General features: G+C 39.6%; 2 protein-coding genes across 2 annotated transcripts in view; one reads left to right on the top strand and one right to left on the bottom strand.

The window, feature by feature from the left end:
• Positions 1-17,176, top strand: part of ZNF518B (zinc finger protein 518B) — a 79,786-nt gene that overhangs the window by 36,365 nt on the left and 26,245 nt on the right. The gene's annotated exons all lie outside the window — the stretch shown is intronic.
• CLNK (cytokine dependent hematopoietic cell linker) overlaps positions 3,779-17,176 on the bottom strand; it is a 71,791-nt gene continuing 58,393 nt past the window's right edge. Inside the window, exons 9-14 of the mRNA XM_043544648.1 lie at positions 15,213-15,241; positions 14,671-14,690; positions 13,378-13,506; positions 10,548-10,566; positions 5,076-5,094; positions 3,779-3,870 (exon numbers count right to left, since the gene is read on the bottom strand). Coding sequence (XP_043400583.1) covers positions 3,800-3,870; positions 5,076-5,094; positions 10,548-10,566; positions 13,378-13,506; positions 14,671-14,690; positions 15,213-15,241 — 287 coding nt within the window. The 3' untranslated portion in view covers positions 3,779-3,799. The remainder of the gene's footprint in view (positions 3,871-5,075; positions 5,095-10,547; positions 10,567-13,377; positions 13,507-14,670; positions 14,691-15,212; positions 15,242-17,176) is intronic.

Genomic DNA, 17,176 nt, shown 5'->3' with positions numbered 1-17,176 from the left:
CCTAGCATTTAAATGAACTGTAAACACAGAATATCTCTGTATTCATCTCTCTTTGAAATGTATAGCAAATAATCTGTGAATGGTGGAGGATCAAGCAAATTGCCTTATGTTAATTCTATAGTTAAGTACCAGTAATGGACCTCCTTCAAAGTCATCCTAATTGCCTTTTGTTCCTGGAGGAACTCCCAACTTGTCAAAGAGGACATGAAATTGTATACAAGATCCTTGGGTCCTGATTCTGTCATCTCAGATCTGCTTAGGCTTCATCAGGGGAAGTTTGAGTCATAAAACTGAGGTCCTAGTTATGCTGGTATGCCCTGAATATATTTTGACATTGGGCTATAACTGATGAACTATTTGTAAAAGAACTCTTTGCAACTACAAAGCTCATCATCTCTGCTATGAATCTGAATCTTAAGAATTGAACTCATGTCTGTATGTATATTGATTTTTTTAACCATACTCTCTCTCTTGTTTTTAATAAATTTTAGTTTAGTTAATAAGAATTGGTTGTAGTGTGTATTTGGGTAAGATTTGAAACATTCATTAACCTGTGAGGTAATGTGTCTGATCCTTTGGGATTGGTAGAACCTTTTCTTTTATATGATGAAATAAGATTTTCAGGAATCTTCATATTTGACTTAGGTCGCTGGATCACTTTAAGGAAACTGTGTTGTTTGGACTTCTGAGTAACCAGTAAGGTAATAAAGAAGCTGTTTTATACTGGCTTGGTAAATCTAAGTATTGGAATATCCACCAGCTTCTAGGGACTGTCTGCCCCATTCTTTGCAGTTCACCCTAACTGAGTGATCATAGCTGGCCCCCATTGGGACCCTGGTCACAGTATGCTGTATAGATATATTAAAGACAGAGACTGCTCACACATATATACCATGGATTAGAAAAGTGGAAGACTCATCGCTTCAGAATTTTTTATAAAAAACCGATTGGCTAAAGCAATAAAAACTATACTATAGGGAACAACTCTGCACTGTAATTGGTAAATAACAGGGCCTCATTCAAAGCCTGTTTAATGGTAATCTCTCCATTGGCTTTGGATCATGTTCTAAATTTGGTGGTAATATAGAATCATAGAAATGCCGGACTGGAAGGGACCTTGATAGGTCATCTAGTCCAATCCCCTGCACTGAGGCAGGACTAAGAATGATCTAGACCAGTGGTTCTCAACCGATTTACCATTGTGGGCCGCATATGCAGCTCTCTGTGTTATGTGGGTTGCATCCACACAATATACATATATTACCTGTATGGCCCTGAGAATGTCACTTGGGCCTCAGCTTTGTTCTGATTGGGCCGCAAGTGGCCTATGGATTGAGAACCACTGATCTAGACCATGCCTGACAGGTGTTTATCTAACCCGTTCTTAAAAACCTCCAGTAATAGATATTCCACAACCACCATAGGTAACTTGTTCAGGTGCTTAATTACCCTTACAGTTAGGGAGTTTTTCCCCATGTCTTGCCTAAATCTTCCTTGCTGCAATTTAAGCCCATTACTACTTGTCCTGTCCTCAGCAGATAAGGAGAACAATTTATCACCCTCCTCTTTATAACTTTTTACATACTTGAAGACTTTTATCATATACTCCTTCAGTCTTCTCTTCTCTAAAGAAACCCATATTTTCAATCTTTCCTCATAGGTCATGTTTTCTAGACCTTTTAGTCATTTTTGTTGCTCTCCTCTCTATATGTGATAGTTGGTTATCTCAGTTTGTGGGGGTTCATAAAACTTTTCCATCAGTTTGTGCTTCTTATGGATTCACATCCCCTGACTTTTGCTCTGAGTTTTAGGTTTGAATGATCTCAAATACAAAGTGCAACTCAATCAAGTTTCACTTGGATTCACACAGGTCACAAGGGTGACTCTGTATCAAGCAAAAGAAAGCCACAGCTTGATTTTTCAGAAATCATGTTAAGCTTGAATTTTTGGCAGTAAAGTCATTGTGCCAAATTCAATCCTAATGTAAACAACCTATGACACATCATTGACGGAGGACTACCTCTGTAATACAGGGGAAAAACATTATGGACTCTCATACCTCTGCATGATTGTATTTTAGGGAACCCCTGCATGTGTCTCTGAACAGGAACATTTCCTTAAACCAACATTTGTGCATTGGTCAAAGTTTCCCATGGGATTTTTGGCTTAAACTGGTTTTACTCATTTGTATCCTGAATTTTAGCCACAAATCTCAAATAGTGCTATTGAAATCAAATCCTAATGTGTATTGAGCTTGCTGCACATGCATAGGCATCGGAGGACAGGGGAGGTCACATGTCCCCCCGCCCTCAATCCTCCTGGCAGCCACACTTACCTGCTCGAGTACATATGTGGACTATCCTGGGGTGTGCAGAAGGGAGCTTGGGGAGTCAGTTGGAGTAATGGGGGTGGGGGAGGGAGGAAGCAGGATCCAGGGGAGGCGGGGTGATGGTCGTGGGTGGGTGGGAAGTCCAGGGAGGCAGCAGGAGCCAGGGTGATGGTCGTGGGTGGGGAATCTGGAGAGGCAGTGGGGGGCCAGAGGAAATTGGAGGATGGGGGGAGGCAGCATGGTCCAGAGGCAATGGGGAGGGGTGAAGGTCCGGAGGAAGGCAGCAGCGGCCAAGAGAGATGGGTGGGGGGCCAGGGAAGGCAGCAGGGGCTAGGGCACCAAAATACAAGTTTGCCCAGGACACCATTTTTCCTAAGACTGGACCTGCCAGGGCCGGCCTTAAGGGTGGGCGACATATCAGCTGCCCAGGGTAGCATGGTCAGGGGGGGGCGACATGGTCAAGAGGGTGTTGCTGGATGGTGCCTTGGCAGTCACCAGGAAGTTGATGGTGGCGAGGGGTGGCTTGTCGTGCCCCCACACTATCAGCAGTTACCAGTCACCTATGTGTATTCACTGCTTGGAAGACTCCTTAGTTGAATAAAGCCTGGTCTTTGCTAGTATCTGTGAAATCTATGGGCTGGTTCCAATGCAATGGGAGTCTATTGACTTCAGTTGGCATTGGATCAGGACCTGTATGTCTTTAACATTCTTTAATTTGAAAGGACCTTGACTGAATAATTGCAAATTACAGGACCACTGGTTCCATAAATCAAGAATCTAGTCACAAACAATTAAGGGCTATGTTCTGCCACACTTACTCATACTGTATAATACCTTTCTCCTCAAGTAGTTGAAAAAAAAATAGGATCTGTTTTGTGAACCATTAACAGTTGGTGAGTACAAAATGCTAGTATGGTATCTTTTGAAGGACAAAAGTTAAATCATTATATACTTCAAATTTCCCTACCCCATCTTTTTGTGTGTCAAAAATAATTGAGAAAGGAGGTATGAGTGGTATTCAAAGAGAGGTTGAAAAGGCTTATGGGGGTTAGAATGGGGAAAAGACAGAAAAATTATAACAGATCTATATAACAGTGACTTGTCTAGAGAAGGCCAAAAAGATGTTCCTTATTAAGAAGAACAAGGCACCTTCCAATGAAAGGAACAGGGAACAAAATACAAAGAATATACAAGAAAATTTCTTCTTTACATAATATATGGAACTCACTGTCATAAGTTATTATTGAAGCACTGAATGCAGTAAGACTATAAATAGGAAGAGCATCTGTAGTTACAATAGCTTGAATTAAAATTACAATGACCATCAAATGTCGTGTTTCAGGGTGTAATTACATAATGGTATTAGAAAGTAATAATGCCTCCATGGTATGGTACTGCATAGTTTTCCAGGTGCAGGGGTTTTTATTTCTTCTGAACCATCTAGTACAAGCTCATGCAATTCTTATATTCCTACCTGGATGCAGGATATTTTGTTTTTTGCTGTCGTGTTTGGAAAGATAATTCAACTTCCCTGCTGATATCTGGAATTTCATAAATAAGAACATATTATTCCTTTACGCATGTAAATTGCACAGCACTAAATACAAATAAGAATGCACCTAATCACAGTAATGAAAGAAGGAAATTAATCTATATTCATGTATACTACAAAGTGATTCAGTAAAAAAAGCTAATGGGCCAAATTCATCCCTGATGTAAATGAGCTAAACTATTGACATAAATGGGAATAAATTATTCCCGAGATGACTGGCATATAGTTTACAAGGTAACATCATAAGCTTTCCTGATACCAAACAAGGAGTAATGTAAAGGTAAGTAATGCAGAATGCTCCCTAGAAGAATACAAAATATCCTTCTCTCCCTTTAACAGATGGGTGGAATTAATCCTCATGTTAATGGACCAATGCTGTTTTCTGTGTAAGTCAATGAGAATTATGCCATTGACCTCAAAGGGAAAGAAATCAGGCCCCTCAAAAAGTAAGGAACTCTGTCATACGGAGGTATAAATGTCAGGGAATGAACAATGTATCTTCTTGTTACTTTGAAGTATTTATGCTTTTTCAGGTAGGAATTTGAAAGCACCCTAAATGAGAGGGGCACCCAAATCCATTAGAATTCAATACAAGTTGGGTACCTGGGGGCAAACTTTTAAAGGTATATAGGGACCTAGAGAGACAGATAGACCCTTTGTGGCATTATCAAAAACCTAACTCCCACTGAAATCAATGGAAGTTAGCCGCCTAGGTGCTCTGTAAATCCCACCATGTGCCCATCTACATCTATAGGCATCTAAATGTCTTCGAAAATCTGGCCTGTGGCTCCTTGAGAAATCCAAGCCTTAAATTAGATTTGACATGAGAGGTAAGTGTGATACTGTTGTTACACAGAGATTTTGTTAGTTCCATTTTAGAGTCCTTCTCCAGATAAGCTTTCCATCACTGTACAGGTATTCTAAACTTTTCTCTTCTCTTCTTCATGTTGTATACATGAACGCTTCAGTTTAATACTCTACTTTTATGCATCATCCACTATGAAATTTTGGCTGTCACTTTCATTCTGAAAGAAATAATCGGAATATAAGACCAGACCCTCGGCTGCTGTAGACCAGCACTGAATTCAAAAGATGACACCAGTTTACACTATTTGAAGATTTGGCCCAGAATATGTTGTTCTTACAATAAGAAGGAAAAAACAGGGAATCTGCAATATACTGTTAAGTACTAACCTCTTCCTTTTCCAGGTGCCTATATAGAATGATAAAATAGATAGTGAATATTGGAAGCTTTCAGTGACAATAATATACTATTTTTTATATTTGTTTGCTCCACCTGCTTGTTACCACAGGACAGGTGTGATTTAGCATACCTCACTTGGGCCAAATATACTACTTGGTAAGTCAGATGCATGCCTGGTGCAACTACATTAGAGACACACCAATCCCCAACTAAATCATCCCAGCCAGGGCTTTGTCAAGCCTGACCTTAAAAATCTCAAAGGAAGGAGATTCCACCACCTTCCTAGGTAATGCATTCCAGTGCTTCACCATCCTCCTAATGAAAATTTTTCCTAATATCCAACCTAAATCTTCCCTACTGCAACTTGAGACCATTCCTCCATGTTCTGTCATCTGCTACCACCGAGAACAGTCTAGATCCATCCCCTTGGAACCCCCTTTCAGGTAGTTGAAAGCAGCTATCAAATCCCCCCTCATTCTTCTCTTCTGCGGACTAAAAAAATCCCAGTTCCCTCAGCCTCTCCTCATAAGTCATGTGTTCCATCCAGTCCCCTAATCATTTTTGTTGCCCTCTACTGGACACTTTCCAATTTTTCCACATCCTTCTTGTACTGTGGAGCCCAGAACTGGACACGGTACTCCAGATGAGGCCTCACCAATGTCGAATAGAGGGGAAAGATCACGTCCCTCGATCTGCTGGCAATGCCCCTACTTATAGAGCCCAAAATGCCATAGGCCTTCTTAGCAACAACAGCACACTGTTGACTCATATCCAGCTACTTGTCCACTGTAACCCCTAGGTCCTTTTCTGCAGAACTGCTCCCGAGCCATTCGGTCCCTAGTCTGTAGCGGTGCATGGGATTCTTCCGTCCTAAGTGCAGGACTCTGCACTTGTCCTTGTTGAACCTCAACAGATTTCTTTTGGCCCAATCCTCTAATTGGTCTAGGTCCCTCTATATCCTATCCCTACCTTCCAGCATATCTACCACTCCTCCCAGTTTAGTATCATCTGCAAACCTGCAGAGGGCTCAGTCCACGCCATCCTCCAGATCATTAATGAAGATATTGAACAAAACTGGCCCCAGGACCGACCCTTGGGGCACTCCGCTTGATACTGGCTGCCAACTAGACATGGAGCCATTGATCACTACCTGTTGAGCCTGACAATCTATCCACCTAATAGTCCAGTCATCCAGCTCATACTACTTTAACTTGCTGGCAAGAATACTGTGGGAGACCGTATCAAAAGCTTTGCTAAAGTCAAGGAACAACACGTCCACTGCTTTCCCCTCATCCACAGAGCCAGTTGTCTCATCATAAAGGCAATTAGATTAGTCAGGCATGACTTGCCCTTGGTGAATCCATGCTGACTGTTCCTGATCACTTTTCTCTCCTCTAAGTGCTTCAGAATGGATTCCTTGAGGACCTGCTCCATGATTTTTCCAGGGACCAAGGTAAGGGTGACTGGCCTGTAGTTTCCCGGATCCTCCTCCTTCCCTTTTTTAAAGATGGGCACTACGTTAGCCTTTTTCCAGTCATCCAGATCTCCCCCGATTGCCATGAGTTTTCAAAGATAATGGCCAATGGCCCTGCAATCACATCTGTCAACTCCTTTAGCACTCTCGGGTGCAGCGCATCTGGCCCCATGGACTTGTGCTCGTCCAGCTTTTCTAAATAGTCCTGAACCAATTCTTTCTCCACAGAGGGCTGGTCACCTCCTCCCCATACTGTGCTGCTCAGTGCAGTAGTCTGGGAGCTGACCTTGTTTATGAGGACAGAGGCAAAAAAAGCATTGAGTACATTAGCTTTTTCCACATCCTGTGTTACTAGGTTGCCTCTCCCATTAAGTAAGGAGCCCATACTTTCCTTGACCACAACCTTGTTGCTAACATACCTGTAGAAACCTTCTTGTTACTCTTAACATCCCTTGCTAGCTGCAACTCCAAGTGTGATTTGGCCTTGATTTCACTCCTGCATGCCTGAGCAATATTTTTATACTCCTCCCTGGTCATTTGTCCAATCTTCCTTTATTCAGTGAAGTGGTTGGGGAATTTTGCCATTTCTTGACTGAGAGCAAGATAAGGAGCAATATTTCAAATCATCCTCAGTGGGCAGTGATCCAAAGCCCATTGAAATAACTGGGGGTCTTCCCATTGACTTCAATAGAGCTGGATTAGGCCCTCAGTAACTATACAACTTGAATTAACCTTCTATATATGTCTTATGTGATGAACTGCATACTCATAGATTCATTGATTACAAGGTCATAAAGGACAATTGTGATCATCTAGTCTGATCTCTTGCATAAAAATGCCATAGAACTTCCCTGAATTCCTGTTTCAACTAGAGCAGATCTTAGAAAAATCTTGATTTAAAAATTGGCATGATGGATGTATCCATATATGGATATAAGTGTATATATATAAATGACATGTTTACTTTGATATAATCACAAGCTAAATTCTGATCATAATTCCACCAACATCACTGAACTTTGGATTTATATAGTGGTGTAACTAAAAGCATAGTTTGTCCCGGTAATGGGCTCACTGAAACAGTGGATCAAATTCTGCTCACAGTAACATTACAACCTTTATGAAAAAAGAAAAGGAGTACTTGTGGCACCTTAGAGACTAACCAGTTTATTTGAGCATGAGCTTTCGTGAGCTACAGCTCACTTCATCGGATGCATAGCATATCGTGGAAACTGCAGAAGACATTATATACACACAGAGACCATGAAACAAAACTTCCTCCCACCCCACTCTCCTGCTGGTAACAGCTTATCTAAAGTGATCATCAAGTAGGGCCATTTCCAGCACAAATCCAGGTTTTCTCACCCTTCCCCCCCCCCCGCCCACAAAACCTGGATTTGTGCTGGAAATGGCCCTACTTGATGATCACTTTAGATAAGCTGTTACCAGCAGGAGAGTGGGGTGGGAGGAAGTTTTGTTTCATGGTCTCTGTGTGTATATAATGTCTTCTGCAGTTTCCACGATATGCTATGCATCCGATGAAGTGAGCTGTAGCTCACGAAAGCTCATGCTCAAATAAACTGGTTAGTCTCTAAGGTGCCACAAGTACTCCTTTTCTTTTTACGAATACAGACTAACACGGCTGTTACTCTGAAACCAACCTTTATGAAGTGAGCCATGTTGTGCCTGGGTAACTGAGATTAGCATTTAGCCAGGTGTTTCCATAATTAATCTTCCATTAAATCAAGCATCGACATAGAATGCTTCTAAGTAAAACTGGATTTTTCTTTTGAGCCTACCTCATTGATAGCACGATTATCTTTCATTCATAATGTATTGTATGAACAGTATTGACCAGAACATACTATGGTGCAAAAATTGAAACAATAATAATTACTATAATAAACATAATGGATCAAATTCATCCCTGGAGTAATTCCATTGAAGTCAGTTAAATTGCATCCATGGGAATTTGACCTTTATGTGATTTTGATGTTACTTTCTTCCACTAAACATACAGGAGTATCTTCAGTAACATAGATTAATAGTAAAGAAAAGGTAATACACTCTACAATCAGTATACACCTTGCACTTTGAATCTTAATTAAAAATTACTTCCTAACTACATTTTCTCATTGCTCGTAAATGGAAAAGGGTTTATAGTCACACTATCTGTGTCATAGGGGTTATATTAATACAGTGTAATTTAATTTGAAATCTCTTTTCATATTGTGTAACACTTATTTGTCCTGAAAATCTGGGCTTGTCTTCATGTACAGCACTGCATTGTACACCAGTGAAGATGCATCACTGTAACGGTTAGTGAAGATATTACTTCACCGTTGGTGTAGTTAATCCACTCCTGCAAGATGCGGTAGCTATGTTGATGGGAGAAGCTCTCCTGTTGACATAGCGCTGTCTACACTGGGAGTTAGGTCGGTATAACTAAGCTGCTTAGGGGTATGGATTTTTCACACCATGGAGCGACAGTTATATTGATACAGATCTGCAGTGTAGACCTGGCCTCTGTTTTTTAAACTTACATATGAGTATTTTTGCACCAATATTAGTGTGGCTGTCAAGGGTACAAGTAGAGTAGGTTAATTACTGGAATGTGTTCCCATTTGTTGTTAAGAATATATTCATTACTTATTTCTGTAATGAGTCAAAATGTCAAAGAAAAGCCAGAGCAAAAAATACTAACATCTTTTTCTTTCTTGCCAACACATCAGTTCTGAATGTTAGACATCAGTAAACTGCTGTAATAAGTAACTGTATCATAACCTGGTTTGTAGTAATTCAGCAAATAAACGTGGAGTCCATAAAATATATTAGCTGCTTTTAAAAATTAATCCTATAGATAATTGGGGTTGGGTGAACTCCATATGGATAAAATAAAAAATGACCATTTTTCCCCCAAGTTGATCTTTCTGGAAGTTTATTATTATTTATTTATTTCATCTGCTCACCTTCCTGTTGTGTACAGGTAGTAGAGGATGAAATAGCAAAACCCTAGACAGAGAATATTCTCAAGGTATTTTTGCCTTGGTTGGAACTAGAAAATTTCAGCTCTCATACCGCAATTTGTATTCTTGATTATTTCTACTTCAAATTATTATAAAAAGTTTATGGTTGCGCAATCAAGCCTTCAGATTACATCATTCTTATCTGAGAAGGTTAATAAGGAAGTTTATTTGACGAATGGGATAGTGGGGAAATCCAAGACAGATGTGATTCTGTGGCAGTTAGTACATCAGAGTAGCAGCAAACGTCCAAAGTCTGCAAACATTCCCATGGCAGTATGGTCTGCAATTGTCCCTCATTTCCCCATTTTTAAAAAAAAAGACTTATTAGACAGGTGTCAGGATTGCCAGTCGTAGGAAAATTGAACATTTTGAAGAATCAACACTGTAAAATACATTAAAGAAAAATCCTATAAAATGTAATGTTATAGAAATGTAATAGTATAATATAAAAATTACTGTAAAACCTATACGATTTAGTAGAGAATAATAACTTTTCTACATGGATTTGAATCATGCATAGAATTGTAGATATTATGTTCTTTTAAAATCCTATAGGATAGTTAAAAACCCCCACAAACCATAGAGAAGTTATTACTTATTATTGATTTTTATAACATTAATGCAAATTCCTATTATTTCAAGCTCTATCCTTGTGTTTTCAGTTTTCTGTCTTTCAAATATGTGTTGAACAAGGGCACAATTTATATTTTTCTGCAATAAAATTACTAATTTTTGTGTGTATGTACCTCTGAACCTTCATAGACCTCTACAGCAGTTTGCGTGAATGAGACACATTCTTATCTAAATGCTCGGGAAGATAACTTTAAACCATGTGTACAAATCTCATTTAAGCAAGTAACTTTACACTGATCTGTCATTGACGGAGCAGCTGCTTTAAGACTACTACATTTTGTCTTTATTTACTTTCTATGTTGATAATGTATACAAAGATTACTACTTACTTCATTTAACTCCAGGTGGCTAGAAAAGAAAGAAATAGATGCAAAACATTTCATTATTGTAAAATAAAAATTCTGAGTACTTTAATTTTACTTTGATAATATCATCAACGTATTTATCGACCATGGTAAGGAGTTTTACTGCTATATAAATTCACAAGTTGTTTATTTTCTACAAATTCATTGGAGAAAAAAGTTATGGTTTTCCAGAAAAACTGTAGCATAAATGGAATTAATTATGCTAAATGAGACATGTCCATTTGAGATGTTTATATTTTGGGAGTACATATGTGCGTGTGGTGGTGGAGATCTGTATGCTTACAAGATTTCTTCTAAACAGTTTTCCCACCCTGTCAAAAAACATCACTAACTTTTATTTCAACTATAAATATATGTTCCCTGAAGAATGAAGGGCCATGTCTACACTATCAGTAGATCGGAGCTGCTGCAATCGATGCAGTGGGTGTTGATTTAGCGGGTCTAATGAAGACCCGCTAAATCAATGGCAGAGCGCTCTCTGGTCGATTCCGGTACTCAAGCAGAATGAGAAGAGTAAGGTAAGTCGACGGGAAAGCGTCTCCAGTTGACGCAGCACACTGTAGACACCAAAAACTTCTAAGGAAGGAGATTCCACCACTTCCCTAGGTAACCATGGTAAGTCGACCTAAGCTACGTTGACTAACTTAGGTCCATTTACTGCGGTAGTGTAGACAAGGCTGAAGAAGGGGAACCCAAGATACAAACAAGTACAGAGAAGTGGACAACAGTCATCAAGGCCCTGATTCAGCAAAACAATTAACTCCTATTGAAGTCAATGTCCTAGTGAAGTGCTTTGCTGAATAGAAATGGATTTATGCATGAGCTTAAAGTTCAGCCTTTTGGCTCTTTGTTCCAGAGCTACAGCTGATGCACACTGGAATAACTCTTTTTGATTTCAGTGGACGATGCACCTGCTGAAGAGGTGACCTGTCATGGATAGTTGGGAGGGGGAGTGGCTCTACAAGATTTCTTACATTAACTTTTATTTATTTCATATAATAGTTGGACTAGGTGCAAAAACGGAATTGATTTCCTACTCTTTTGTCACTGGAGAGTTTAAATCTGTTTTTGATTACATATGAATTGTATTTGATGGACAAAGCCTAAGTCCCATTTTAAAAACAGATTTATGACCAGAGTTTTTAAGGTATTTATGCACCTAAAGATGCAGATAAGTGCCTTGTAGAATTTTCCAGAGCATCTAGATGCCTAACTCCTATTTAAAATCACCTAGGTACCATTTAGAAAAAGACACAAGCATGTTCTTAAGTCCATTTTTGTGAAGCAAAGCACTTAAGTATGGCCTTAACTTTAGGCATATGATTAAGTTCCATTGATTTTAAGCTTAAGTACTTTGTTGAATAGGGATGGACTGCTGGGTAGTCCTTTGTAAAATGAGTTGGCACTCTGTGTCCCCTTCAAACTAAACATAGTTGGCACTATTATTGGAAGGTTCAGCAGTAGGGTGACCATATTTCTCAGAGAAACCAAGACATCCCTAGCTGCTTGCCTAAGCCCCCACCCCCATGAGGCTGTTGCCTGTCGCTGGAACTCTGTGCGTCCCCCTCCCCCACTGCAAGGCTGTTGCCCCCTGCAGGGGCCCCCTCAGGAGACTTTTGCCCCAGTGGCTGGAACCCTGCTGCCCCGGGCATGCTGGAATGCTGCCTCCCCCGAGCTGTGCCTCTTCCCTGCATGGGGGTGGCATCTCCGCTTGCCTTCCCCTCTCCCCCAACATGTTCCTCCATACTGCACACCACTTTTTTGACAAAAGTGGACATTTGTCCCATTTGCCCTTGCCAGCTGATCAAGTCAGCAAGAGCAAACAGGACAAATGCCTCCTTTTGAAAAAAAAAATCGGGATGGACAGGACAGGGCTTAAACAAGGGACTGTCCCAGCCAAAACGGGGTGTATGGTCACCCTATTCAGGAGGGCTGCCAAGAACTGACTGGAAATGTGACTGAACTACTCTCTACACAGTAGGATCCTTGGGGCAGGGATTGTGTTTTACTCTCATTCTCTGTGCTTGCATACCACTGTGTCCACCATCTGTGTTAAACAAAAACAATTATTATACTTAGAGATGGCTGGTCATTTTCAAAATTTCAGTGAAAGAAGTGGGACAAAATTTTCACAAGAATTTTCATGAAAATTCCACCCATTTTTCTAATTGGCTCTGTTTTTCCCAGAATCATAGAATATAAGGGTTGGAAGGGACCTCAGGAGGTCATCTAGTCTAACCCCCTGCTCAAAGCAGGACCAATCCCCAACTAAATCATCCCAGCCAGGGCTTTGTCAAGCCTGACCTTAAAAACTTCTAAGGAAGGAGATTCCACCACTTCCCTAGGTAACGCATTCCAGTGTTTCACCACCCTCCTAGTGAAAAAGTTTTTCCTAATATCCAACCTAAACCTCCCCCACTACAACTTGAGACCATTCCTCCTTGTTCTGTCATCTGCTACCACTGAGAACAGTCTAGATCCATCCTCTTTGGAACCCCCTTTCAGGTAGTTGAAAGCAGCTATCAAATCCCCCCTCATTCTTCTCTTCCGCAGACTAAACCATCCCACTTTGCTTTTAGTGTTAATATCAGATTAAGCTAACATAAGCTACTCTTTATAAAAATAATTCATGGCTGCTAAAGAAGTGGCATTTTCTTTAATACAGTCAGGGGTCCAGGTTTCATATTTTGGTCTATTTCAAACTTTCAGGGCTTTCTTACACAATCTGAGACTCAAAAATTTGCCCTTGGCAAGGTGAACAGAAAATGAAACAAACATGCTTAGTAACCATTACCTGGTGTTCTTTGCTGACATTGGAAAGGTGTGAGCCTGACTACATATTTTCCTTGTTTGAGACAGCTGGTTGCTTCTCTCCGGTTCTGGGGGAAGTGGCTGATATTTCTTTGGAAGTGTCTTAAGAGGCCTAAAGTCAAAAATTGAATTTGAAGAGCTATTAGGATGTAAAGAGGACATAAAACAGTCTAGTAATTGCAGGTTGCACATGTAGAGCACTGGGATTTTATTAGGACTATCTCTTATTATATATTTGGACAATGCTTAGCTGAGTAGGGCACTGATCTTAGTCAGGACCTCTAGATGCAATACTACCATTACATGCACAGGACACAGTACCGGGCCTACCACAATGAGGTCCCAGTCCACGATGAAGGATCCTCAACACTACCACAGCACAAACAATAACAAATATACTAATATTTAAACAGTGTTGAATACTGAAATCACTACATTTGTACAACTTTGAGTTTACTAGGATATACATTTACTGTAGTATTAGTTGTATTCCCTATATTTAATTTAGGGAATATTATGAATACTGCAGCAATACTAATGGTTTGCAAAGCTATTTACACTTTTAATGGCATTCACTGTATGTGTAGTAAAATCAGCTTGGCAGTCCTTTCAAAAGTATATTTTATTTATGATGATTGTTAATCTTAGATGAAAACAAAAGGACCAACAAGGGAAAATTGATTTTGAATAACAAGATAAAAAAATTGCTTTATATTAGCAGAGTAGAGCCCAATCCATTTGTCATGAAAGTAAATGACAAAAATTCCCATCGAAGTTCCACAAGAGCAGGATTTAGGTCTGGAGTATATGAAGCAAATTAATAAAAGAAAAATGTTACCAGGCATTAAAATGTAATATTGTTCTATTGAACAGAACCCTGGGGCTTCATCCAGCAATCACAGAAGTCAACAGGAATCTTTCCATTGACTTCAGTGGGAGCTGGATCAGACCCCAGGTTTCCTGACTAGGGGCCTTATCCTTCTCTCATTCAAGTCAATGGCAAATGTCCCATTATCTTCAATGATGCAGGACTGGGCCCTAGGTACAAAGCTTCTGAGCTTAATCCTTTGTTCTGCCTAGCACCCAACTTAGTTTTAGAATGTAGGAATGTCCCAATAATACTAATTAGATGATAATGTGTAAATTCACTTCCAAACATTTTATTGATATGACTAATTGGGGTGGGCTTGTGTACTAGTTTTATTATGACTTTACTTAACCATCCCCCAAAAAGCTATTAAGGAAACGCATACATGTTCTATGTTAGAACGCTTACCTTGGAGGGGGCAAAGGGTGCTGAAAGAGAGAGGAAACAAACACGTGTAACTCTTTTTTTTTTTCTTTTCTTTACAAGAGGAGGTTGGAAACTGAAGAATGTTTAGGCTTCACAAGCACAAAACTCCACATTCAATTCTTTAAGCCTTTATTTCTGCGTAACACACAGACATGTCTAGCTATGGCAAAGGGCCTGCCTTTTAAAAAGACTTCCAACCCAGCTTCCATTTTTTGTGAGCGCAAATAAGTGAACCTGCTGTTAATTGCAAGGGCTAATGCTATGGTGTCAGACATAGTTCAAGCACATGATTAGATGTCTGTGGGCATGATCTGCAGGTGCAGTTGGATCTACAAGGGCATGGTTTACAGGTGCAGAAATCTAAAAATCAACATTTGTGGGTATCATTATTTGGGGTGCACAAAGTGGTGCCTGCAAAAATGGACCTTACTTTTCAATATCAAGCCCCTAATATTGTTAATATTTTTTCAGTGGAAAAAAAGACAGCCAATGAAATTGTCATTAATGAGAGAAATTATCCTTACCTGTGATCCAATTACTTTTTCTTTTTCTCCTAAATATAGGGATGATTAAAATAAATGTTAATAGACTGCTGCCCATGTATTTAAGAAACAAGCCTGTAGTTCGTTTGTTCAACACTATGAGCAAGAGATAGGGGCTAGATTGTGTCTTTAGACACAATCCTGAAGCTGTAAAATGCGCTAGTAGAGGAACAGCCCTTGAAGGCACTTAGAACCATCCCTCTAAAGTACAGTTCCCATCCTTGCTCCAAGAGCTTAATAATTTGTTGCTGACCTGCATCAGCAGCAAACTACAATATTCCTACTCCTGTCCTTATATTCCAAGTTTGAGGGAGTAAGTAGGGGGCACAGCACCCCAGACCAAGCTCTAGGTAGTGTAAGGGGGTGTCTCTTACTCCCTGTGTGGGCATAAAGTCAAATTCACAATCTACACAGAAGGCTGGAACAGCAATTGCTGGGGACTGCCCAGTAGTCTTGCAGTCTGGCCCTGGGATGAGGATGGATTCCACACGCGAGCTGCTCTGCACTTGACATTCACAGACCCCAAATCCCGAGGGTGGGATGGATTTCGTTCTTTCTCCTTTGCATTGCACTTTTTGGGCAGCAAAGGATCATAGGTGCACACTTCTGTATGGATTTCAGGTGCACTCTGAACTTCCATTCTCAATCATTTATGCTTATCTCCATATAAGATGAGAATTAGTCTGACCAGCCGTACAGGAGCAAACATAGTCAGGTAATTGCCATGACAACAACAAAAGCTGGGATTTATTCCTCTTTATGTTTGGGTCCAGACCAGTTCTCTCTAACATCACTCACAAACAGCAGTTTATTGTGTGTGCTAACTAAAGAACAATTATGGTTAAGAAGAGGAAAAAGCTTTATTTTTGTGATCTCACATTTTCAGTTGCAGAAGTAAGAGCACATATAAAATTGGGTTAATTTTTTTTTTTTACTAAAGTTGATGTGTCATTGGGACTGAAATTTGATTTAACTACACATCTGTTATATAAAATATTTGGCATTGATATTAATGTTTCTAAAACAGTTCATAGATTATATTTTTGTTATAGTTATCAAGTTGTCTGGCATTCATTTTGTTTTGTTAATTTACATGTTAATTCTGACTTTTCCATAAGACTCTGTTACCCTAGTGAACGTACTTGCTGACTTCTGTAAATAAGACTATGAAGTCAAATCCTGTTTTCATGATTATAGTGTTTCCTGTAATATGCCTGATTACATTTTCTTCATTCTTTAATCAAGTGTTCTGCAAGCATTTAAATCACGGTATTTTACTCTTGCTGTTGTAGTTTATCTGCTTTTTTAAAATAAACACCACCTTTGTCTCCATAAAGTTGCATGAACCAACAACATAACTAAACAAAAATGAAACATAATAGACGTTAACTTATCCTGCAAGCAGTGAACCATAACAAATTATTCTGAACTGAAGTAATTATAGCTTAAATATTTAACAGTTCTATAATGAAACTGACAAAGGAATTTTTCAAGTTTGTTTGTGCAGATAAATCCCTTATGCCATCTTGTGGTCCACTGGTTTAATAGCACCAAGCAGGAATATGAACGTTGAGAAGATAGTTTTTATAACTGTGCAGTTACTATTGTTAATTAAAGATAATAATGAAGAGTCCGATATAGACACCATAAGTGCTTTACAAATATATTTTAAGACACCTGCTCTAACCCCAGTCAGTCCACTCTACCCTTATTTTGTGTCATCATCACATATGTCATGGAAGCATCAGCTAAATACGTAACTTTTTTTTTTTTTTTGCAAATCTGGGCTAAAATTTTCGAAGTGCTTAGGAGACTTCAGAGCCTAAATAGGATGGAATTTAGGCTAAGGGACATATTTTTAACAGTAAGTTCCTAAAGATGCAGATGGGAACCTGGGGGATATATGCCATCATGTGCCAGCAATGCCCCTCTGCCAAGTACCAAAC

The sequence above is a fragment of the Chelonia mydas genome, chromosome 4, assembly GCF_015237465.2.
Source record: "Chelonia mydas isolate rCheMyd1 chromosome 4, rCheMyd1.pri.v2, whole genome shotgun sequence".
Classification (NCBI taxonomy): domain Eukaryota; kingdom Metazoa; phylum Chordata; order Testudines; family Cheloniidae; genus Chelonia; species Chelonia mydas.
Note: the sequence above shows the minus strand (reverse complement) of the source record. Positions and strands in the feature narration are given on the sequence as shown.